General features: G+C 42.6%; 1 protein-coding gene across 1 annotated transcript; it reads left to right on the plus strand.

Annotated features, from left to right (window-relative positions):
* The first annotated feature begins 10308 nt into the window (after window positions 1-10308).
* Window positions 10309-26311, plus strand: CUNH21orf62 (chromosome unknown C21orf62 homolog). The gene is made up of 2 exons (XM_004757507.3): window positions 10309-10724; window positions 23935-26311. The coding sequence occupies exon 2, from the start codon at window positions 24000-24002 to the stop codon at window positions 24657-24659; it is 660 nt and encodes a 219-aa protein (XP_004757564.1). The 5' UTR covers window positions 10309-10724; window positions 23935-23999; the 3' UTR covers window positions 24660-26311.
* Window positions 26312-26542: the final 231 nt, after the last annotated feature.

A 26542-nucleotide genomic window follows, 5' to 3' on the forward strand; every position in this document is an offset into this window, starting at 1 on the left:
ACTTTCAACCTGTCTGGGCTTTTGACATGCCTTCCTCATTACCCTGATCATTCTAGTTTTTTATTTGAAGTGAGAGATGTGTGACTCTTCCTTCTGCTTGAACACTTAGAGGCAATGGCAGGGTTATTAATTGGCCTAATGTCAACATTGGGTCTTAATGAATAGGCCCAAGGAAAGGGAGGAGGGTAAGGAACTGCCAGTAGGTGGGACAGTCAGAATACACAACATTTATACAACTAAGTTCCCCGGTCTCAAATGAGTACAGATTGTGACCACCTCAGAACAGTTACAGTGGTAACCCCAAAGATTACTGATCAAAGATTGCCATAACAAATATAACAATAATGAAAAAAAAATGAAATACTGAGATTTACCAACATGTGACACAGAGATATGAAGTGAGAAAATGCTTCTGGAAAAAGCGGTGCCAATAGATTCACGAAACACAGGATTGCCACAAACACTCGATTTGTAAAAAATGCAGTATCTGCAAAGCACACTAAAATGAGGTATGCCAATGGAAAAAAAAATAAAATGAGGTATGCCTATAAACATGGAGACCTAGATAAAGAAGAAAAAGGCTATAGAGATATCACACTCCCTGATTTCAAGCTCTATTACAAGGCTATAGTAATCAAAACAAAATGAAAAGGCTGGCTTCTAGATGGGAGAAAATATTTGCAAATTATGTATCTGGAAAGAAGTTAATCTCCAAAATATATAAAGAACTCATACAACTCAGTAGCTTAAAAAAAAATACAATTTTTAAATGAGCAGAAGATCTAAGTAGATATTTTTCCAGAGACATACAGGTGACCAAAACATACATGAAAAGATGCTCAGCATCACTAATCATCAGTGAAAATGTAAGTCAAAATCACGGTATCACCTCATGCCTGTCAGAATGACTATTATCAAAGAGACAAGAAATAACAAATGTTGACAAAGATGTAGGGAAAAGGGAGCCCTTGTGTCTTGTTGCTTGGAATGTAAATTGATGCAGCCACTGAGGAAATAGTATAGAGATTCCTCAAAAAATGAAAAATAGAATTATCTTATTATCCAGTAATTCCACTTCTTATGTATTTATCCAAAGAAAAATAAAACACTAACACAAAAATATATCTGCGTCCCCGTGTTCATTGCAGCATAATTTATAATATCCAAGATATGGGAACAAACTAAGTGTCCATCGACAGATGAATGGAGAAAGAAGCCATGACATATATATGTGCAATGGAATACCATTGAACCATAGAAAAGAATAAAATCTTGCTACTTACAGTGACATGGATGGACCTTGAAAGCCTTACGCTAAGTGAAATAAATTAGAGAAAGACAAATATCATATGATCTCCCCCCTTAAATGTGGGATCTAAAAAAGCAAAAACAAAACTGATCTCAGAGATGGAACAAATTGGTGCTGACTGAGGTGGAGTGTGCGGTGGATGAAATTGGTGAAAGGGATCGAAAGATACAAGCTTCTAGTTTTAAAATAAGTCATAGGGATGTGATGTACAACACGGTGACTAGAGTTAAAATACTGTATTGCACATTGTAAAGTTTGTAAGAGTAAATCTTAAAAATTCTCATAAGAAAAAAAAATTTTGTTTAGTCATGGATATTAACTACACTTATTGTGGAGATCATTCTGCAATACATACAAATAGTCATTATGCTGTGCACCTGAAACTAATGTAACATTATATGTCAATTATATATCAATTTTTAACAATGGAGACCTATATTTACATTTATCCAAAATTAGTTATAGATATATAAAAACCTCAAATGTGGAAAGTAAAACTTTAAAATGTTCAGAAGAGGGCGCCTGGTGGCTCAGTTGGTAAGCCTTCCACTCAGATCATGATCCCAGGGTCCAGGGATCGAGCCCCACATCGGGTGGCTCCCTGCTCGGGGAGCCTACTCCCTCTCCCACTCGCCCCGCTTGTGTTCCCTCTCTCGCTGTGTCTCTCTCTGTCAAATAAAATCTTTAAAAATGAAATAAAATGTTTCGAAGAAAATATGAACTTATCCTTATAACATCAGATTGGGAAGGGCTCTGGAGCTAGGCTGCCCGGGATCCAATCTGAGCTCCACAATTCACCAGCATTAAAGAACCTGGACAAGGTACTCCCTTTTCTCTAGTTTCCATATCTGAAAAATTAGAAGGATAATAGAAGAATTTGATGAAATCTCTTTCAGAATGCTCCCTTAATTTTTTTTGTAGGTCGTAACGGCAAAGTAGGAATCCAGATCAATCCAGTGGACAAGATGGAGAACTTTATCACATTTGGTTGTAATCCCACGTGTCTCCTCCCTTGAAAGTTACAAAAATTAGAAAATGATCTAATGCAGAAGGTTCCACCATGCACATCAGCCACCGGGCTGATCCTGACTTCAAAAGACAGCAGCCGTAAAGAGGGCTGTAACCTTAGCAGTCAAATATAGCCAATAACATTGAAATCACATGAAGTTTGGTTCAAAATAAAAATGTTTCTAATCTAAGTGTGTTTTTGTAGATCCTCACCGATGGTGACATTTTTGGCTTGGGAGGCCACTTGGAGTTTTCTCTCTAAAAATGGCAGGGCCTTGAAAGACAGGCCTTGAGTTGAGAAGGTGGGTGGCCAGAGAATCGTATGAACCAAGCTGTCACAGAGAATTACCTACTTCTGACAAACCTCTATAAAAGAGACAGTAGAGAACAGGAATAGGAGGTTTAGATCATCTGTGTACAGACACAGCATTGTTTTTTTTTTTTTTTTTGAAGAGTAGTAACAGAACCTACCTCAAAGTGTTGTTGAGAGGATTATATGAGCAACGTGCATTGTTTAAAACGACCTGACACTTCTTACGTGCTTTACACGATGTTGTTGTTATTGGTTGCTGTTAGAGAAATAGCTACACCTGGTTACAAAGGCAAACGCTCTCCATTTGGCAAATCTATGCCTAACAAATTCCAAAATGTTTAGTAATGCAGGGAAGAAAGGCTGATCAATCCTGGAGGGTAATGAAAAAGAAAAAATAACAGAAAACCATAATAACGAAATGACAAGAGTTCACGATGTGTTCAACAAAAAACGAACAAATGTGAGTCTAATTGCTCTATCAATCACTTCATTTAATCATTTCATCTTTGTACATCCTCCCCCCAAACTGCCTCCACCAAACTGAAGCTGTATGGGGTGTGTTTTGCCTTCTTTCCCTCTGCCGCACTCCCACACTCTGAAATGCGTGTGCATCATGGGTGTTCAATAAAAATCCGTTGATCAAGAGACAGAATCTGCAAACTTGATGCTGCAAATATGCCCCAGATGATGTGTTCTTTCTCTATCTGGAGGCACGTTTTCTGGTAAGATGCCACAGAAATCAGGAACAGTGAAACAGAGATTCCTTAGAGATCCAGCACGCTTTGCAATAAGATGTTCTTTTATGCTCATCTTTTACAAGTTTTTTTTGACTTCTTAGTTTTAAAAAAGCAGTTCTTCAACTCCATAGTACTTTTACATCATGTTTTTCAAACACCGACAAACTGCAATGCGCAAGCTTACGGTTCAGTTGCTAAAATCAGGAACATTATGTAGATATAATATTTTATGTTTTTGACACAGTAAGGGTGTGGCTTTTCTGTGCTAATTTTACTATGATACCATCCTTTTCATTAGAAAATTTATTATTGTCATTCTAAAGGTATCAGCCAGCTGAACACATTTGCAGCATTGCCTACTTTTGCCAGGTGGTTTAAAATACCAAAGAATGGGTTTTTCAAAAAATCCGGGTTTTTCAAGAAACCCGGACCTTACATTTCATTTCTGACTAACCAACCATTTTGTCATCTAATGTTAGTAGGATTCCAAAGGTTTGTTAAAAAACATAATTTTGGACAAGTCACACATACACAAAATTTTTTTTTATTTTTTTTATATAAGTGGGAGTTTAATCTGCAATGTTCTGGGTTTGCTATTTCCTCCCCAATATATTTTAAGGATATAACAGAGAACCAATCACAGATTTGAAGGCTCCAAGTAGAAGTAGGACAAGGTCCAATAAGGAATGCAGATGGCCTTTCTTGCCACTCTCTTGACTAGTTGGGCTTCCCTCCTACCAAGATAAGAAGCTGGGTCTTGTTACTGCTTTCCCCCTATCAGTGCCTGGTTTATAAATAAGTTAATCTCTTATTGATTCATGGATAGTACCTCTAACAGACATTATTGTTTTTGTCAATAGTCTGAAACTTCTAGTAGTGATAGGAGAAAGGGAGTGTGAGCGACCCCTCTAAAATAACAGTCTTTCGAACTACGGGTTAGTCAAGCACTGGGACAGCTGGGTTCAAGGTCTTGGTTTGTGAGAATCAAGTTCACCAGTAGGTGGAGTACCTGGCCAGGTGGTGGACGTGGGTGGCCGCAGGGAGGTTGAAGATGGAGAAGGTTGGCAGCTTAGCTATTCAGGGGTCTAAGCAGGTCAGGGGATGTTCATGGTCAAATCTGTGATTTGGTTCTCTGCTATAAATCCTTAAAATGTATTGGGGGAGGAAATAGCAAACCCAGAACATTACAGATCATTAAACTCCCACTTGTATAAAAAAATTTAAAAAAAAATTTTTGTGTGTATGCGTGACTTGTCCAAAATTGTTTCCTTTTTTTTTTTTTTTTTTTTTACAAAAAAGATAGCTTAGTAGATACTTGGAAGTGAGTATTTAACTAGATACACAAGACTAACTGGAAATGTGGAACCTAGTGAAGGATGGTAGCCCTGAGTGGGGCAGCCCTCCATAGTGAGTTCCATAGGCGCCCTCTCTTAGGCGATGGGGTCCCAATCTTTGTTGAACACCCTCATAGCTCCTTCTGGAAAAGGAATTTCAAAACAAGTCTTGCATGCTGCCTTCAACTCAGGTCATGATCCCAGGGTCCTGGGATCGAGTCCCGCATTGGGCTCTCTGCTCAGCAGGAGCCTTGCTCCTCCTCGCCCCCCCCCCCGCCCCCCGCCTGCCTCTCTGCCTACTTGTGATCTCTCTGTGTCAAATAAATAAATAAAATCTTAAAAATAAAAAAACAAGGTTTGCAGTATTTGGTGACCCATTTGCTGTATGGACCAAAGGAGAAGGAAAAATCAAAAATGTTTCTGTGGTTTGGGGTCTGAGGGACTAAGAGGAGATAAGTATGAGACAACAGAGTATTGCTAAGGACTATAAAAAAGAAGAGGGAAGATTTTTTTTTTCAATCTTTCTTTGGAGGACAAAAAAAGAGTCAATGTCCCCAAATTACCAAGAGACAGATTCAACCATATATAACAAACCACTTTTACACAAAAGAGCTATCCAGAAATGAAGAAAGCTGCCATGTAAAGAGGGTAAGACCTTCATTTCTGGAGGCATTCTGGCTGAGGGGGGATTACCCAGTGTTAAGAACATGGCCCTCCTGCGTTGAGTTGAATCACGCTGTGTTGAGTTTGTTCCCCAGGTGGGGGTAAACTGAGGATAATTGAAACAGAGGATTGGAATTCATAAAGAAGAAATGTAAAAGAAGATCAGAAACAAGCAATGAGCTTGAGTGCTGAGAGGAAAAAGAAAAAAAGAGCCACAGGGAGAGAAAGAAATGATGTAATTAATAAGTAAACGCCAGAGGAAAACATCACGGAATCATGGATGAAAACAGAGAACTGAGGAAGGGTTCGCCTACAGTCGAGAACAACCCAGAGCATACGTAGATTAAGGCCTAGAACGAGTACCTTATAAAACCATTTAAGGGTCTCAAAACATCACTTTGGTATTTCAGGTATTCTAATTTTATGGAGACAAATATATACAAGAGAGGTCCTCAAAAAAGTGGTTTTGGTTTTTTTTTTGTAAAAATTTTACTTATTTATTTTGTGAGAGAGAGAGTAGTGGAGGGGCAGAGAGAGAGGAAGGGAGAGAGCATCTTGAGCAGACTCTGCACTGAGCAAGGAACATAACATGGGGCCTGATTGCACAACCTCGGAGATCATGAACTGAGCCAAAACCAACAGTCAGATGCTCAACCAACTAAGCCAACGAGGCACCCCATGGTATCTTTTAATGAACAACTATTCTTCATTATTATGAACTTTAATTAATATAACTTGAATGTATTCAATTTTTGGTTAGCATTTTTTATGTTTTTTTTTTTTAAACTCTCAGGATACATCCCTTAAAGCTATCGAGCTTTTACTTATTGGAGGAGGTAAAGATATTGATATAGAAGAAAGCCCTCTCGGGAAAGAGGAAGGGCTAGTTTTTAGTTCAAAGGAGGAAGAGTATTTTAGAATCTGGAAAGAAGAACAAAGGATGTGCCTTAGCCTGATTTCCCCAGAGAGATGAACATGACAAAAATATACATCTGCAAATATTTTGCTGGGGATGGTGATCCCAAGAAGCAGCAGTGAAGAAGAGTAGAGCACTGGGAAGTTCTCTTACTTGCATTGTTTGCCCACACAAGCTACCTGAGAGGCCATGGGACATGCGTCTCACACCACACGGTGAGAAAGTAGGCAGAGTATGTCTATCAGCTTGCATCCTCCCTTGGTCAGAGAATACTCCATGAGGCATTCACTTCCCAGCACTTCCAGGTTGTGTTTATGAGGATGCCAGGGGTCGTCCACCTAGTCCTGAGCCATCGTGCAAACAGAGAAGCCTTATAGAAGGCAAGAGGTGCTTGCGGTTCACCTTCATGTGCAACTGGTTGGACCCATGGCCATACCGCTTGCCATCACGGTTACTGGAGCAGAAAACAAGTATGGCTGAAAGAATCCAAAGTGGTGTTTTGGTATTCCAAAACGTTTGTAGTTTAAGATGTGTGTTTTTGGGGATGCCTAGGTGGCTCCGTTTGTTAAGCAGCTGCCTTCCGCTTGGGTCGTGATCCCAGGGTGCTGGGATCGAGTCCCACATCTAGCTCCTGGCTCAGCAGAGAGCTTGCTTCTCCCCCCCACTCTTCCTGCTGCTCTCCCTACTTCTACTCTCCCTCTCTGTTAAATGAATAAATAAAGCCTTTTAAAAAAATTCTTCAAGACCTGTGTTTTTGTGAGCAGGGTGATGAGAAAACCCAGACCAGCTGACTGGTTTTTCTCAAGAAAATAAGATGCAAGGACCTCTTCCAAGAGCAAGGGTGCTGTGGTTGAAACATGAACGTTCAGTCCCAGTAGAGGAGGGTCATCAAAGAAAGCCATTGGGCAAGAGCAGACAGGAAGGATGACCAGTTGGTGCAGGTGTCCATTTGAAGTGAGCATTATGAACTTCTGGCTCTTCACATTTTCTCCGTGAGTTACCTGCACCCTCGAGCAGGAGCTGAGAAGGCAGACTGGGGGCGTGGGGGAGGTGGCAATCCAGGGCTGGATGGTATGGCGTGTGCATCCTCCTGGGTGGGGAGTCATCAGCATGGTGGGGAGGGCAGCATGGAAACAGCTGATCAGAGTCAAGAGTGGGTGGAGTAGATAAAGCGAAGCCTGCACAGATGTTTATGTGAGGGTAAAACAGAGCAGGAGCGAGGGAATGAAATAACACAAAGGCAACATTGGCAGCTTGAATGTGGAACAGGGTCACACGCCAATGACAAGGTCTAGAGCACAATCAGAGCTCCCAGGTGAGGACAGGAGCCTGGGTATCCTGCAGTGAACTGAGGAATGTTCAGGTTGGCACAGAAGGAGTTGGGATGGAAAGGGAGGACCTGAGATGCATCCTGAAGTTGCCCAGAATGATGTAAACGCTAACAGAAGATACTGGTGTTGATTTGAAGGTGGTTAGCAAGTGGTAATAGAGACTTCGGATGATAATACCTGCAGAAAGGCTATTGGAAAGAGTGGTGTTTGAGGCTTTGCTTTCAAAGAGTTTGGGTAACCAACATATTAATTAACAATCAAAGCAGTTGCTAAAGTTTGAAGACAAAGCACGATTTGCCTCCATGCAGAATTACAATTGGCTTTATTTCTGCAGGATAAGTTGGAGAGGTGTGTATCAGTATGCACTGAGTATCATCTGCATGTGCTCTCAGGAGTCTGCATTGCTCTTGTGGAAAAGAAAAAAGAAGAGAAGAGAGGAGAGGAGAGGAGAGAAGAAAAAGGAAAAGAAAGAAAAGCTTCAGGTAGTTTCTCGTGGTCATAAAATGTCTATGAGCAGGTAATGGTCTCTTTCTCCAGCAGACAGAGCAGTACAGAGTGGCTGTGGGGATGTAGCAATGTCCTCAAGGTACTGGGCTGCTCCACATTCCTGCAATCTCTGTGTTCACACAGGAAGAAGCAGCAGAGGAGGCAGTGCTAGAAAACCACCACTCAGCTCGTATTGGCTAGAACTTATCCCTGGTGTGTCATTCAGGGTTCACGTTGGTTGCAGAGGACAGAGTCCACTCTAACTGATCTAAATAGAAAGGAGTTTCTGAAGACATACAGAGAGTTCTTGAATCATGGAGAGGGCTGAACTGATGGTAGGCTGAGCTCAGAAAGTCCCCGGGGGATTGAGCTATGGAGGGAGCTGCTGCCTCTTCCACAATCAGGAAGTTGCTGAAGTAAGAGGCCACCTTCTCCAGCCGGAAGCCAGGACCACAGACCTCAGCTCCAAGCCCTGACACATCTGCTACGACCAGGAAGCAAGTCAACCAGAAAGCTGTGCCCCCACAGTGCTTGCTCCCAGACAAGGCCAGTTCTGCCAAGGCCCGTGCCTGCAAGAAAGATGCCCAGAACTTTCTTCTCACTCCCCACCAAACTCAATTCCTAAACAAAACACTGTGGTCCTCTCTCCATGTGACTTAGTTCCAGATCAAGGAGATGTGATCGGTCAAACTTAAATCCTGTCTGGAGCCGCAGCTGCAATGGTAGTTGTAGACTCTTTAAGTTGGGTATTTTAGTGGAAGCAGACCCTGGAATAGAAGGTCAGTGTGTCAAATTCCTGCACTAGCCACTGTCGCTCTGGAAATTTGGGACAGCTGGCGAATGCTTGGTCAGCTTTCCCTTCCTCTGTTCTCAGGGGGCTCTGCCCTCGCATGTCATCTCATTGAATCCCTACCTCAACCTTTCAATGAAGTATTGCTATCCTGTTTATAGATTAGGAAATCGAGGCTCACGGATTTTGAATAGTAATGTTCAAAAAGGTAGTAGAATCAAGATTTGAGCCAAAGCCCATGTTCCGCTATTCTCCTACGGTAGCATTTATGTTTGCTTTGCCAAAACTAACCACTGGGAATAGTGGATTCTCTCTATTCTCAGTTCCCTTGCTCCTGACTGTGGTTCACTGGCTTTCAAAGAGCTGAATAGGCTTAGTACTCTGCCATCTCCAAACCTTTGCTCTAGCAACATTCTTAATTGCTTGAGTTGCTTCGTCCTGTGGACTAAGACTTCAGATGACCTGGGCGTCAGGACTGAATGGGGTGAGAAAGGAGGAAGGCTTCATCCATCAGCTCACATTCTCTATTGGCCAAAGACTCACTCCATGAGACATTATTGCCCTTTCGCCTTACATCTCACCACTCCAGATCGGGTGCGACCCCTCTACAAAGACGTGTCCAGTCTTCCCGCCAACATGTAGCTCTACCCTTCCTGCAACTCCCGTGTGTTTTCTTCGTACTTCCCTTCAAACATTTCTCACCGTCAACTGACATAAATACCCCTTCCAGATTATAGCTTGAAGATAAGAACTAAGTCATTAATTCCTTTTGTCCCTTGCAGCTCTTGGCACAGCACACGCATGTGGTAAGGGTTCCCTAGGTGAATAATAAATAAACAGAATGAACTTCCCTAATTCATTCAAGAGGGACTCTCTTTGTTAAAATAGTGGATAATCTATATCAGGGTAACACAAATCAACTGATTTTCCCTAGTGTTTTTAATTAGTGAGACCTTCCTCTATCACCACCACCTGATTTCTCCAGTATTTACTGACCCTTCATCAATTAAGGTCCCCAGAATATTTCTTACATGTTTATTTGCTTTGTGACTCTAAACATTTTTTTTTAAGATTTTATTTATTTATCAGAGGGAGAGAGCAAGCACAGGCAGACAGAATGGCAGGCAGAGGCAGAGGGAGAAGCAGGCTCCCGGCTGAGCAAGGAGCCCGATGTGGGACTCGATCCCAGGACGCTGGGATCATGACCTGAGCCGAAGGCAGCTGCTTAACCAACTGAGCCACCCAGGCGTCCCGGCTCTAAACATTTTTAAAAGTGCTTGAAAAGAGAGAGAGAGAGAGAACAGGACAACATCTTTGGAGTTGAAATGTGTTCATCTGCTCTTTGAAACAACCACAAGAGGGTTTTTCCCCTAGTTCAAGCATCTACATACATAACAATCCCTCAAGCCCAAAAGAATGAAACAAACCATGAAAACAAAAGCATCTAGGAATCTACGCTCTAAACTTAGCCCATTCCATTTCCTGCTAAAGTAGAACTTCTCCCACTACTGTCAGCCCTTCAAGGTCGGCATACAGCAGCACCCTGCCTAGTTTCTTCTGGAAACTTTCCATTGTCCAACCCTCAGAGTGGCCAGCACTCACCAAGGCAGGTTCTGTCCTGCTGTGTGGTTAATGAAGCTGGTGGGCCGGCAGCTTCCTCCTGGTTGCCATGAGAACGACCAGGGCCACTGGCCCTCTGAAAACGGAAAAGAACAGCCAGTGCAAGACCACACGTTCCCTCCTGCCTTGCAGATTAAAACAGCTGTCAAGCCGGAGTGAAGAATCAGGCAGAGGTCTGCAAAGTGGAAAAGTGAGCCTCACGGTAGAACTCTGAGATGTAAGTACTTTGTCTGTTCTTTTTTGAAAAGCATGCCTAGCCGGGCAGACAGTTTTTCGTAGCTTCAGAATTTCTGCTGGCTGACCGGCAAGTTCTGCGACCACATGAACAGCCACGGTGGGCGCCCCTTCTTCTCACAGAAATTACATTTCCTGAACAAAATGTACACTTAACGGGTGACTTTCACCATGAAACGATTTTGTTTAGGCTTCTAAGCACATGAATTGTTCTTTACTGAGATTCTGCCTTTAAAAGGAAATGTTTTCAGTGTCTTCAGCAAAGAGTGAAATGGTCTTCTCATTTAGTCTCTAAGCAGATAAACTCACGTAGGCTAATATTATACAACAGATATCTCCGTGGAACCTGGGCTTGTTTCTATTTAAAATATTTGGCTCTATTTCCCAGTCCATCTTCAATGCAAAGTCGTAATTACACACAAGAGATGACCTCTTTGCCTTATCGTGATCCCACAGAAAACTGGGAACTTTCAAAACATCAGCTGATACTGTTCCTTTGCTCTGTTTTTATCTAACAGCATTACATTTATTGCTTTTTTACACACTGCTCAATGGAAAACATGGAAAGAGAAGAAGAATGCTTAGATGAGCATTACTCATGGATTGGTTAACTTGGTAAAAAATATGTCCCTTTATTTAAAAGTGAAAAAATACGATAAGTACTATAGTCAAAGGCAAGAGCACGGGGATTTTTTAGTCAAAACTAGGAGTCCTTACACAGTTCTGCATAAATGTTATTGTTTAATAAGCATGCTTTTTAAGTTTTTTTTTTTTTTTAGCAGTAAGTGTGTTGGCATGAACTGAGTAGAGGAAATGTTTCAGAAGAGTTATACATAATACTCTGTAAAAACCTGTCTTTAAAAACTACCAAAAATATCCAGCCTCGTGTGTTTGAAAAATTTTTTAATGAAAACAGGGATCTTTAGGAAGTTTTTAACTTTTATTTTTGGCCCAAATAATGCAATATGTTTGAAAAAAAGATACTTCCATTAAAAAAATTTTTTTACAGAAACGGTATTTTCTGAAAATAATAGGTTCAATAAAGTATTTATGGAAAAGAGTGCTTTTTCACAGCCGACTTGGATTTCCCAATTTTCTCTTCCATACCAGTGTTTGTATTGCTTAAAGCTAGTACACAATCAACTTTTTAAATTCAGTGTCCAGTAGATCACGTCTCTGTGTTAGTGGGGAGAACAGATAAGCCACATGGCTCATGGGTATATGATCAAGAGCACAGACATGGGTGTATGTGCCATGCTGGCGGGTCTGAACCCCAGTGTTCTGATCAGCTGAGCATAGACCAAGTCATTCAAAGGAAAGTCTTGAGAAGTTTGCAGTCATTGGGGAACAATTTCTCATAACGCCATGTGTCAAAGAGAGAAGGCAGTAGCTACATATTTTAGTTAAGCCTTCCCATTGGCTCACTCTCTGAGTTAATCTGCGTCCTACATGCAGAAGCAGCATTCAACTGATGTCCTTATTTTTAAATCTAATTTCTAAATATTCTTTTGTTTTTATTAAGATTTTACTTATTTATCTGACAGAGAGAAAGCACTTGAGCACACAAGCAGGGGGAGCAGCAGTGGGACAGGCAGAAGCAGATTCCCCTGCGTGGGGCTGATCCCATGGTCCTAGGATCATGACCTGAGTCAAAGGCAGACCCTTAGACGACTGAGCCACTCAGGCACCCCTAAATGTTCATTTAAAAAAATGTTCCCAAAATGTTTATGTCTACTGGAACTCATTTCATTCATTTTGTTTCCTATGCCTCTAACATGAGTTTGCTATACACCCTTTATGTTAAAGGGCACAGAATCTAGTGATAGAATGTGAGGTTTTAGAGTAGGAACATGAGTCTGGACTGGAAAATAACATTATAATTTCCACCACGACTCCCTAGAACATACTTGGCTGCCTGAGTTCAAATCTTAGCCCTGTCTTTCAGGCTCTGTGACCTTGGGAAAGCTATTTAACCTCTGTATTTCTCCATCTTCTGATATTAAAAATGGGCTCAAAATATCTACCTTTACTGTGACTGCAAGGATTAAATGATATAAAACATGTAAAAGTATTTTGAAGAGTACCTGGGACAAAGAAGCACTCATTAACTGTTATTATTAATCCATAAAGCATATGCATAGTTCCTAATTTCAGTCAACTTTCAATACCACGTATCTCCCACACCTCTTATTTGGAAGTACATTCTCTGTTATCGGTGTTTCTATATTTAGCTGGTTTAGTCCTGGGAACACAGGGCTGAGGAGCTGTGTCAATGCAATAAAATGTTGATACAATAACATGTCTTCTCTACCCAGCAGCCCGAACTCTCATAGGAATCAAGAGTTGTGTATATGGCCAATTAGGTTTGAGGTGCTTTGGATATTCTGTCAAGTTGAGCTATCAAGTAAGATGCTGGATACACAAGCATGAAGCTCAGGGAAGAGTGTGGGAGCAGGTTCACCATCAGCATACAGACGATATTGAAGTCCATAGGTTAACATGCAGTCAACAAAAGAATGGTTGTACAAAAGCAAAAATCCCCACTTATTTTAGGGTTATTTTAGTGTTAGAAAAATTGTGCAGATGACACAGAGACTCCCACTGGACCCACATTCCGTCTCCCCTATCATTACGTCTCACGTATGTATGCTACATACACTTGTCACCATTAATGAACAGATATCAGTACATTATTATTATTAACTAATGTCCACATTTTATTCAGATTTCCTTAGAATGTCCTATTTCTGTTCCAGAATTACACATTACCTTTAGTCATCATTCCCAGGAGGCATTTAAAGACACAAGTCTTCAAGAAAGCAGCAAGGTTTGGGGCGCCTGGGTGGCTCAGTCGGTTGAGTGGCTGACTCTAGTTTTCTGTTCCGGTCGTGATCTCAGGGTCATGGGATCAAGTCCTGCGTCCAGCTCCACACTCAGCACAGTTGGCTTAGGATTCTCTCTCTCTCTCCTAAAATAAATAAATCTTTTTTTTTCTTTCTTTTTTTTTTTTAAAGAAAGCAGCAAGGTTTAAATTGCTTTTGGTCCCAATATTTGTAACTAAAACCACTAAAGGAAAATTTAATTCTTAACTCTTCTAAAATCGAATCGTTGGAATAGTTGAATACAAATGAAAGGAAAAAGCTTAAGTCTTACATTGTGGGGATATAGTTCAACGTACTTTATGGAGCTGTAATAATGTACAATACTAGTGGAAGATCTTACTCCCTTTTTATTGTTCTGGAAGCAGGTAATTAAAACAGTAAAGGTTTACAAGACTTTTTTCTTTTTTTTTTTTTCCTCTCATCTCTTAGCAAAGGGATTACTCTGACTCATTTTCCTTGGCAACCTCACACTCATGTAATACAGGCCCAGTAATTGGAGTAAAGCTGTTCCAGGCTAGTTTTACAAAACTAGATGCTTCGGTGTTCAGTTGTGGGGAGGTCTGCGATGTGGGCTATTAGAGTCCCTCAACTGAGAGCAATTAGGGCGATGGCTTCTAAAGCTCACAAATATCTGTGAGATCAATATCTCCTAACTCTGCTCACTCTTCCTGGAAGGCCTGGGTGGATGGGTTAGGGAGGTGGAAGGACAGGGATCTGGGGCCCTGACTTGGGGCTCCTGGTCCCCGTTCCAAGTGAGTGTGTTTTGCTTTGTGTCCCCAACAGTTACAGTAAAGTTCCAAGGCAACTGCAAACCTAAATGGTCCTCAATGGCAAAGCCAAAGAGGTTGGCTTTGGGATTTTTGCAGATGTCACTCAATGGCTTCCAGGGGCACCCACAGACATAGGAGAGCAGTGACCAGGGACATCCCCAGTCTGTCCTCCTGGAAGGGCCAAATGGTGCTGCCTGCTCCTCCTTCCTCATTGTGCTGGAGCTGTCCTGCACTCAGTGCAGAAGTGGGGAGAATGGCTCTGTCCCCAGGTCACTGTCCCACTTTGTCACCCAGAGAGGGACCATTTGTGCCCCACCTCTCAGAGTTCTTGAGAGAAGTCCAGGCAGCCTCTGCCTGCAGCTCCACTGGACTCAGCCCAAGGCATTAATTAGTCTGGGCTGAGAAGAGACAGGTGCCATCCTGTCCCTCCACTCATCCCTGCCTGAGGCCTTCACACATCATCTTCACTCTTCCTTCTTTCTTCCTTGACAGTTCCACACATGCAAATAACCGCTGGCTACAGGCCCCCCTCTGAATTCATGAGACGGGTCCAGATGCATCTGTTTAGGCTGGGCTGGGTCCAATTCAGCATGACTACTCTGGACAGTTTTGAGCCTGGTATTTCTGAAAACAAGTAATGGAGCTGAAGATCTAGTTACCCCCCAAACTTGTCAGTAATCCAGGCTAGTGAGAGGAGTAAGACATGAGAAATACCTAGCAAGTGCTGCAGGGCTGTAAACAGAATTACCTGTGCATTTGGTCTGAAGGGTGTTTTGTCGCTTCCTTAAACCTCTGTCTTAGCTTCCTATTACTACATAACACGTGTCTACAAACGCGGTGACTTAAAACAAAAGAAATTCATTCTCTTCCATTTCTGGAAGTCAAAGTCCAAAACGAGTCTGTGCTAAAGTCAATGTGTCAATATGGCTGATTCCTTCTGGAGCTCCAGGGGAGAATCCGTTCCTTGTGTCTTCCAGCATCTGGAAGTGGCTGGGCTGGCGTTCCTCTGCTTATAGCCATATCACTCTGATCCCTACTTCTATGGTCACATTGCCTTTTTTCTTTCTGACTCCTCCCATTTTCCTCTTAGAAGACCCTTGTGATGACGCAGGGCTCACCCAGATACTCCTGGATCTCCCCATCTCAAGGTCGTTAACTTCATCTGCTCTGCAAAGTGCCTCTTGCTCTACAAACAGCATTTACAGGTACTAGGGATTAGGACATGTACCTCCAGTGGCTCTTATTCACCCTTCCCACCGCCTCCCCCGGCCCCCCACAGTATCTAGCAGGGATAAGAAGAGACCAGGAAGAATGTGTTTTGATCATTGTCTATACCCTACGGCTCCTTTAAACATTTTACGCACATTTAAGTTAGAATGTGTAGAATTAGTAGAAATGGGAAATGGACACTTATTTCCATTTACCAGATTATTTCACTAAGAATGTTGAGGCTTCCCATTCCCCAGAATTACAGAGGAATGTTTGTAAATCAGAGTTGTCTGTTACAAGAAAAAAGGTGCAAAGAAGCATTTTTGCTTTATGTTGAATCTATTCTTTATTCAAATTTTTGATGTAAGGAGTGCATTGAATGAACCAGTAACTTTCAATTTCTTTGGGGTGACTTTGGGATGCCTGGACAGAGCATGCTAATATATCCCTCTTATCATTATAATTCTGACTTTACAAAATATCATAGCTAATAATACTATGTATATCATAGTATACCTACTAGTAGTTAGCAGTACTCATGAGTAGCACTAATAGACTATATATATTTCTACATGCATCCTTCTCTACTCGTATTGTATCCTAGTGTCATAGGAATTATCACCCCCATGTCATATTGAGAGAAATGGCTCAGAAAGTCATTTCTGGGTGGCTCACAGTGTACTCCCTGTACAGTGAGTTGAACAGGAACCATCACAAAAATACTTTAAATTGTGTCCTCTTGAGATCCTAATTGCATGCTTGAGGCTAATTTTGTCTAAATGTCATCTCATGGAGACATAAACTTTGAGTTCCTCATTTTCTGGATGAGGAAATAAAGCAGATGACAGCAAACCGTTTAGCTCCTACTCTATAAATCCAACGAGATCCCAATCATCTCCGAATCACATTGAAGTCAGCTTTCTGCCTCTCACAATGAACCATGTCATGCTCAATGACAGGGAAGTGGCTTTCGCCAACAGAGACTGCCCAAAGCAGTATCTCCAGAGGCAGACTCTTGGGAGGGCATGTGAACATTCAGTGGCTCATACCAGGGATAGGGGTGTGCTGTTGTGGAATGTGAAGAAGAAAGAAAAGACAACACTTATCACAGTTAAGAAAACTTTAAGGAGAGATCCAAATCAATGTGACTTTCAACATTGCAAACTTTGAAATAGTCAACATCAAAGCTATCACTCCTTTCTTTAATATCATCTTTCATAGTGTTTTATCTGTAACCTGCCTCCCGCGGTGCATTTGTGGGTCAGAGCCAAAGAAAAGAAAAATGCCCAAGATCTTTTTTCTCAAAGAGCTTCTCAAGGTCCTGCACCTAAAGGGTTCTCATGAGCATCTCGTCCACATAATACAGGGGAGCCGGCACTTCCTCCTTGACCTGCCTGGGAAGGGTGATTGCACAGCTACGGATGAGTTGCCCTGGACCTGAGAACAGGAGATCTCTCGGTTCTAGGGTCCTCGAGAGGAGTCTCCATCCCACACTTCTCCCCTATTTCTTATTTAATCCTCGCCTTCTCTCTAACAAGGGACACGTAGGAATAAGGCTTAAAGTGCAAATACCCTTGAGCGAGAATGTGTTTATTTAAATGAAGGCTTAGCCATGTGCCATTAGAGCCTTGTATGAGAGTGGGTTTTTAACACCAGGCACCTGGATGAGCCCTGACCAAGGAATTAAGAGGAAGGCCCAGCAAGGGGACTCTGGGGATAGGAAAGCTGCTGTAGCCACTTCATAATCTTGCCTGTCACTTGTATTGCCAGCAGCTGGTCTCACTGCCAGCCTAATGAACCCACCAAGGGGCTCCTGACTCAGTGAACTCTGCCTTTTCTCTGGGCGGTCAGGGACAGAATGGGCATCTTCAGGAGTGGAGTCCCAGGTAAGCCAGGCTAGGATGCTAAGAAGGAAACCAAAAGCTTTTCCAGGGCTTCCCACTCTGGACCCCCTGCCTCCTACACCACATGTCCCTCCTGAGGAGTTCAGGCAGGTGTCCCGGCTGCCGGCCTGCAGGAGGGTAGGAGCTTGGTCCTCAACCCTGCCTACCAAACCCCCCTCTCTTGGTCCACTCCACGCACCCCCGGAGTCCAGATACTGAAATAGATTTATCTGGAGAGCCTGGAGGGAGAAGGAGTCGGCAAATCGGGAGAGGCAAACCTTCAAAGAAAATACAAAAGAAAAATGTTCTCTTACTTAGAACCCAGGGTGCTCTCTGTGTCTCTACTCCAATTTCATTTCTGCCCGGCACCTAAATGACCTGCCTCATACCTGGAACTAAAGAGGTCTGCTCTGCTTACCAACTTTCAGCGCCTCCTTTTTGCCTCCTTCAGGGGCCTCCTAAGGGAGTATTTGCATCCAAGGGAGTGTGCAAACCAGGCTAGCAAGGTGGAGCTGAAGGTCCTCCAACTTTCATTATTTTCCACCTCAAATTTTAAAAAAATCTACTGTGTATAGCTTACAATGTAGATGATATATAAATATGATATTTATGATGATTTTTTTAATAAATGAAAGGTTGTATCTATTGGGGAGGGGCTTTTAAAGTTTTTATTGATGAGGTGAGGATCAGGGTTTGGAGAGAGGCAGCCTGGGTGACTCAGTCAGTTATGCATCCACTTTTGGTCCTGGGATCCCAGGGTCCTGGGATCAAGCCCCGCATCAGGCTCCTTGCTGGGCGGGGAGACTGCTTCTCCAACTGCCCCTCACCCCGCTCTAGTGCTCTCTCTCTCAAATAAATAAATAAAAGGAAAAGAAACCTCTCTTCATTCTGAAAAAAAAAAAAAAAAAAAAACAGAAGAAGAAGAAGAAAGGAAAAAGGCAGGGGAGAGGGAGAAGAGGTAGGAGGGTGAGGAAGACAAGAAGGAAGGCCACAACAGTTTGGAGACTAAAACCCTGAGCCTGGCTGCAAGGTCCTGTCTACCCCTGCCCTGCCCTCCCTCCGGCCCCATGGGTTCCCAGATGTGCCAAGCACTCTAGTCTCTGGGGTTTTTCTCAAGTGACCCTTCTATCTGCAGCCTTTCCCCTTCCCTCTCCCCACCCCATTCTCTGCATGGCCCTAATAACACCCTTTTTGGGAGACTTTCCTGGCCTATCCGGCCAACACTTACTCTGTGTCTTTAATAAGCACCCACCAATCACATTGCCCCCTGCCCTATAATTAGTTGCTACTTGCTTGTTCTCAGAGTACATGCCAAGTTCCTGGGGCAACCCATTAGACCCCTGGGGTAAGTGAGGCCATCCTATTGCTCTCAGGGTTAGCAACAGTGGGAACCTTTTTGATGAAATACACTTCAATAGTAAGGTGTAGCTCTCTCTTTGTGGGATATACCCCAAATGCTACATTGTCTCCTTTTCTGGAATTTCTCTCATTTTCGCCCCCTTGGAATCTTCAAGGAGTTTTGCAGAAACACACTTTGAGAACTGCATTTGTGAAAGAGCCTAGCCTAGCTCTCCAAGTTCTGGCTTCAAAGTGGATTTCTTGGGGTGCCTGTCTTCTGCTTATTCCTCCTCTGTCTGCAGTGAAGATTTCTCTTTCGGACCATCTGTTTCTTGCTGGAGCATCTCCTTTGTGTCCGGTCTTTTCTCCCCAGCTTCTTCAGCTGAGTCTTTTCTCTTAGTGCCTTTCCACCTTTGAAATTAAAAGATCCCTTCTAATTTCAATTTAACCCATTTCTGAATTAAAAATCTGAAGTCACTCTTAGTTTTTAATTGCTGTTAGAAGTGGGGAATACCACTATGATGTTCCACAATAATATTTTTTCTCTTTTGTGTTGAGACTACAGAGTTCAAAACATCATTATTCAAGACATTTCAAATCTGTTTTGAGCAAATGGTCCAAATGGTATCCTCCCACTGACAGACACACTATCTCCTTACTAGTAATATCTTCTTATAAACAGAACTAGTGCAGTTTGAAACATTCCTTTTGGAGCCAAGGATAAACATTATCTAAACACTGGGTGTAATCCCAGACTGAGAAAGAATCTGTGTGGAATTTGTTTTGAAGTTATTGATGTCTATATCTGCTCAATTCAGAAATCTTTGCTTTCGTGCAGCTAATTGCTGGTATTAATTGCCGTTGAGATTTCTTCTGTGGTGATACAAAATGAATATTAGGACTGATTCTGAATCATTGCCCTGGTTTATCAACATGTTCAGTGATTTAAAGGCTCAAAGATTTAATGATCATACATGGTTTTCCATGTATCTTGCCAGAGAGATTTGGGTGGATTGAACTACCTGTTGATCATGGTTGCATAAAGCCACATATGACGTCTTACAACCTAGGCATGTCAGAAATCTCTAGTGCCCACCAATATGCAGGCTGTCCTCTCCTCCTTTGGCACGGTGCTGGATTTCATTTCCAAGCTGCTTGCAGAGAGGGGTGCTACATGCCTAGTTCTGGCCGATGAAATGTGAATGGAAAATCCTACAGAGGATCCAAAGGCCTGGGAGAGGATAGAGCTAGGGAGGAAAGCTTGAGTCCCTGCATGACCACGTGGAGCAGAGCACACCCTCCCCACCCCTATGGCTCCTTAATGGCATTATGCTGCAACATGAGGGAGGAATCAACCTTTGCCCTAGCTTTACTATGTAGTTTTCCATTTATGGGCAAATTCCAGCACAACATCAGCAGAACAGCATAGACCCGTCACATTGCTAGGCTCCTGCCCATCGTGGGGGTGGGGAAGGGGATCATCTTGGGACATAGGAGGCAAATCCTAATGATAGAGCACACAAAGAGCTGAGAAAATGATGTGTCAGGGCAAGTCAGAAGTTTCCACCCTACAGGACCCCTCTGCCCGCCTCTCCCACGACTATCCCCATAGCCCATCAATCTCTCGGTCCTACTTTTGGTTTTTCCAAATTCTGATCACCCTATGCTAATTACATAGGTAACTTTTTTTCTTCTTTTTTTACTCGAGAACTACTGCTTTCCTCAGATACTACCTCTTCCATGAAGCTTATCATGATACCTTTCATTTCCAGGCAAAGTTAGTTGTAGACATAACACCCTATACAAAATGTTGTTATAGTGATTGTCACATCATACTGTGATTATCGATTCAAGTGTCTCTTTACTGGGGAATAACCCCTTGAGGGAGATCTTATTGGCTTTCTTCTAGGTTTCCTGCACAGAGGCTAGCACACAGCGAGGACTCAACAAAGGTTTATTGAATGAATAAAAAAAAGATAGCTTACCAAATGTCAGTGTATTCGTTTCATTGCTTGTTATAGAAATCCAGTTCAGACTGGTTTGAGTGGGAAAAACAAAACAAAACAAAAACCCTGGTTCAAATATTTCAAAAATCAAGGAAGGATGTCAGGCATGGCTTGATTTCAGTGCTCTAGAAGGTTTTTAGGAATCTCTCTCCATTTCGTGCCTGTTCTCTGTGTTGGCTTCATTATCAGGCAAGCTCACTCCTTCTGGAGACAAGATGGTCACCAGTAGATCCTGATTTCCCTCCTAACTAGATGAGCAACCCCCAGAGGAAAAACAGTTTCTTTCCCCATGATGGTCAAGGGCATAGCTAAGGGCAAGGACAGTGTGATGTATCTGTGCCCATTCTCCTAATTCCAGGCTGGAATCTGCCCACAAATGAATAAACACACAGTGAAACTCGGGTGTTCACAATCCACATTCAACAAATCTAAAAACACCAAGTGGTTTTTTACCCAGGATAAAACCGAAGGAGAAAAATGTCCAACAGCGTCTTTTTGGAAACGCCGTAAGCTTATTACCAGGGATATTTGTCCCACTCTGTACCCTATCAGGAGGCCTTCTTGTTTCAGCTTTCAAGTTCCCTGATATCCAAAAGCAGGGAGGGGGTCACCCTGAGGTCCAGCCAGGGCCTTGACTGCAGGGGACAGGGGGTTGCTCACAAATCCCTTTTATGATCTCTAGCCCCACTCATTTCAGGAAATCATCATCCGTTTCCCTTCCTACCTCTTTTCTTTTTCCATGCATGTCTCTGAATGGTACCAGCATCTGGAACAATGAAGTTGGCACTTTTCTCACCAGGTTCCAGGCTGATGGGTAGAAACTTTTCCGCCTCCCTTTTCCCCTCCAGGCTGGGATCAGAGCAAGCCATTGGCATTGATGACAGCTTTCCTAGTTCTGGGATGAAAGGGTTACTGGGGCATGAAGACCTAGAAACCTTCAGTGGAATCTAGGACAACTGATCATCTAAAATTATCTTGTAATTAATAAGTTACTGCTCCTTACTAAGTGGGGTAGTCACCACCGCATTTTAAAACTATTTAAAACTGTTAAATCTTGTGTTCAGGAAGAATTCTGGCTCTAGGCATTTCTCAAAGACCTTTCTTTTATTAAAAAATGAACCAATGAATACACTCTTTCAGAAAAGCCTGTGTCAACTTCAAAATAAACACAAAACACTATAAAGCACCTTATTCAGACCCCCAAATGGACTTTAACTTATCTCTCTGCTATGTTCCTATAACCACTGGTATGTTCAATAGGATCTTTCTCAGTTCAGCCTCATTTGTCCTCCTCTTCTGCTTATAAGCTCTTGGAGGGCAAGGGTACGTCTTGTTCATCTTTATTTCTTCTGCTTGACCTTGGCACATGGCCCGTGCTGAACCCTACCTGACTCCTGCCTTTGCTTTCTCTCCCTCCCCATTGCTATGGCCCCTTTGGTCCTCATAGGTATGCCTGAAAGCAGAATCAAGTCCTTTTGAACACAAGTTCTAGAAGCTTGTTGTCTTCTGGGCTATGTCCCCAGGGCTAGCGAAGTGCCTGCCATCCAGTGAATGCCCAGTAAACATTTGCTGAATGAATGAAGTGTGATGGCTGTGAACTAATGTCTTACCTTCTATTCAGGTTTATTGGTTGAGCTTCGGTTTAGTCTCCCTGCACTTCAGCCACCAGCTGATGAACTTGTGCTCTCCATCTTCTACCTGACCCCGGCATTTTCAGCTTTGCCCTCTTGAACTTCCCTTTGCCTTGCTTTGCCACCTTGTGGCCTCAGCTTGCACCCTAAGTGGTGTATGTCTGCCTTGCTTCTTTCCTGCTGTCACATATTCAGCCTCTCAGACTGACCCGTGTATCCCTGCTCAGCACTTCCTGTGGGGGTCCTGTCACTAGCCGTGGACTCTCCAAGTCAGAGATCTCGTTCCAAGTATTTTGCCATGCCCATGGTGCTTTGTACATGCAGATGAACTGAATTGTCTCATTGGTCAGTTTACAAGAACTGAATGGTATCTTTGGTCCTGCATCTTTTGGTCATCTGTCAGCTAACTCAGGGGAAATTATTTTTACAAGACTGAAAACCTGGCACCCTACTTCATAACGTGTGTCTCATTCCTAGCTCACCATAAAAGAAGACCATGCATCTATTATATGCCAGGTACTAGGGCATTTTCCTCCAGATCGGACATTGGCATTACTCCTAAAACCATGCATACGCTCCTACCTTATTTAGATCATTGATCGCTGCTGATATATTGCTTCGTTTTGGAGCCCTACACTAAGCTATTTGATAAAATCTGTTTATAACATTTGTTCCGGGGAAGGAGCAGATAAGCAAGTTCGTTGTGATTAATTGGTGTGTGATCAGCGTTTTCACTGTCTATGAACACAGTTAAAATCTACTCTAACACTTACATTTGTAGGAGAGCAGGAATATATCAATGGATCTATAAACAGATTAATATGAGGGGGGCATGCTTGTCTAGTTAGAAATTAAAGTTTATCATTAACTAAATGTTTCACTGGTATTCATGCTATGTTGTTTAACAGGTAGCACTTGGGGAGCTGAATCCAACACGGAAGTGTTTGTCTCCTGAATTCCAGGAAGTCCGATATTGAGGGGGAGGAGGGAATGTGCATGTTCCAGGGACTGCCAGGTACTCAGTCCACAAAAGACGTTTGGAGAATGTGCACAGTCAAAGCACTACAGATCCCTGCCCACGGACAGCAGGGTACGCCGGGGTCTCATCTCGGGCACCCTGTCTTGCTCGCTGTTGGTGTGTTAGTCTGTCAACAGACATCACAGGGAGTCTTATGTCTCAGATGAACAGATTGGCTGCTGTCTCTCATGGGGCTCTGAGAAAAGATAGTGTCTGCACTTGGGCTCCATGCATTGCCTGCCTTTGATAGAACTATAAGAGAGAGGAGGTTACCATGGGTAACCTTTTCTATCAATTGCATATCTCTTAAGTCATCTCAGCACCCAACGTGGGGCTCAAACTCAGGGGCCCGAGATCAAGTGTCCCAGGCTCTACCGACTAAGCTGGCCAGGTGCCCATAAGCTATACATTTTTAAAGAGAGCCTGTGATAACCAAGCTGCATATTTTCCTTTCAGGTGAGTTCCAGTGAACTGGCTCACGAAGGGGAAACACACGCTTGGTGGCACACGCTGAGATCAGAATGGCACCACCTCCTGGGCACAGGGTCCTTCTGGCTGGCACGCTGGGCATCTTTGTTCTCCACTGCTTCACGGGAGGGCAGAAGAACAGCACGCTGATCTTCACCAAGGAAAACACCATCCGGAACTGCAGCTGCCCTGCAGATGTCCAGGACTGTGACTACAGTCTGGCCAACTTGATGTGCAGCTGTAGAACCGTCCTGCCTTTAGCCCTCCATCAAACCAGCTACAGTGACCATCTGACCATCTGGTTCACAGATGCATCAGCCCTGGGCCTCCTGTTGAACTTCACGCTGGTCCGGGACCTGAAGCTTTCTCTGTGCGGCACCAACACTCTGCCCACTGACTACCTTGCTATCTGTGGTCTGAAGAGGCTTCGGATCAACACCCAGGCCAAGTGTCTATCACCAGAGCAGAGCTCGCTCATGCTCAATGGTGGGGAAAGGGAACCCAGAGAGCAGCCCGTGTGGTTCCCCAGAGGCTGGCAAACATGTATGTACATCTCCTTCTTAGATCTGGCGCTTTTCAACAGGAAATCATCATTAAAAGCATACAGTATTGAAAACGTTGCCAACATTGCCAACAATTTTCCTTACTTTTCTTACTTTGAAACCTTCCCAATTTTAAGCAATGAAAGCTATGTCGTCACGTTCATTTACTAACGTTGTAACAGAGGCCAGCCTTCAGGAACTTTGGCAAGCTATGGATAATTTGAACAAGAAAGCTGGGAACAAGCCCATGGGCATCCTTACCTACAACTTCACCTGTCTGCCCAGCCCCCATTCACCACAGAGCCACACATACACCAGCCCTCTCTGCTCTACTCTTTGCTCAACCATGGGAGTGATTTCAAAAAACAAAAAAGGAACAAAACTCAAAAAACCCCAAACCAACCAACCAAACAAAATGATCTGTGTCCAGAAAGTCTTGAGAGCAGCTGGGTCTGTGCTCCTCGGGGGTCTGTGGGAAAATGTCAGATCAGATATGGAGAAAGCAATACACACCAAGGACTGCTTAGCGGAACTGAGCACTGGGGATGACCACCAAGGAAGACATCTTCCTTCAAAACAATACCTTCCTTTTATTCTGCTTCATTTTGATACAGTGACTGGAATTCCCCTAAGAAGAGAAGGATAGATTTCACAGGTTTTGGGACTGTGAGTTCCACACAATGATTAGGTTCTCCTAGACTCATATTTTCCAAATACCTCTTAGACCGATACTTGCCAAGCATGTATGTGCTGAGAAAGGGGAGTTTTAAGAGTGGAACAGGTCAGGTTGGGGTGGGACCTTAAGACCAAATGAGAGCATTAAGATTAGAGGAATGTGATACAGAAATGAAAACCAGAGGACACAAAAATCAATGACATATATCTCAAAATTTTGCTTAGAGCAAGGCCTAAACACAGGGAGTTTCTCTCTTACATCCCTTTTCTTTCATTCTTTTCTTTGACTACTTCTTTGTCCCCACCATACAACGTCACCTTTCTTCTCCCATTTTCCTCATCCTCTCCCTCCCCTTCCTCCTCCTGCTCCAGAAATAAGAATTTGGATTAATACCATTAGAACTGCATTTAACACCACCAGGGGCTAGCCTGGGAATCCAATAATCATTTATAATGTTATTCTTATGGGAAAAGATGCTCATATAACTAAAAGAAAATTAACCAAAGAACTTTTAGGGCTCAGTCCATTCGGATGTTTAACTATAAAGTTAAGACACATTATATGACATGATTGATACAAAGTGGTCTGAGGTATTACAACAAAAGGAACCAAGGCAACATATTAAAAATAAATAAATAAAAAGGAAACTGATCTTAGTGTACCAAGAAAAATTTTCTTCACAGACTCAATTTACCACTGAGATACAATGTAAAGAATCCATGGCAATTATGATACAAATGTCCAAACTTAGAGTGCAAGGAACTAGAAACATAATTGCATTTATAATGTCATAAGGGTAAGAAAGAATTTTATTATAAAATAACAGGATGTCTTGGGGTTGATGATTTCAGATCACAATCAACACTTTTTTCTCTTACCCTTAACATAGGGTAACTGAAATAACCTGAAATATCGACATTTGCTTAATTGGTGGGGGATTTGGCCATTCAGGCTAATTAGCATTAGTCCATAATGTCAGTGTTTAAATCAGGCCAAAATTAAGACCAAAGTATGACTTTTAATAGAATAATGCAATGACCTCATTACTGATATTGTATTTGAGAGGTAAGCTTAAAGTGAGAGAAAAAGACAAGGAGAAAAAAAGGATTTGGAAAAAGGAAAGCAGGAATAATATAAGTGAAAGAACAAAAAATAAATATATTTACTATCATTAGTTACTGAAAATACAAAAAACTGAATTTTAATGTATTTTTATTAATAAAGTACAAAATTAAATGATTTAGAAATTATGAGTACCTTAAGATGCATTATCTTGCTAGGATTCTAATACTATGTTGAACAAGAGTGGTGAGAGTGGGCATCCTTATGTTCCTGATCTCAACGGGATGCCCACTCTCACCACTCTTGTTCAACATAG

This window comes from Mustela putorius, unplaced genomic scaffold (genome assembly GCF_011764305.1).
Source record: "Mustela putorius furo isolate JIRA1106 unplaced genomic scaffold, ASM1176430v1.1 tig00000832_pilon_pilon_pilon, whole genome shotgun sequence".
NCBI lineage: Eukaryota > Metazoa > Chordata > Mammalia > Carnivora > Mustelidae > Mustela > Mustela putorius.

Coding starts and splice junctions, on each gene's coding strand:
- CUNH21orf62 (XM_004757507.3), top strand. CDS start 24,000: ATGGCACCACCTCCTGGGCACAGGGTCCTTCTGGCTGGCACGCTGGGC.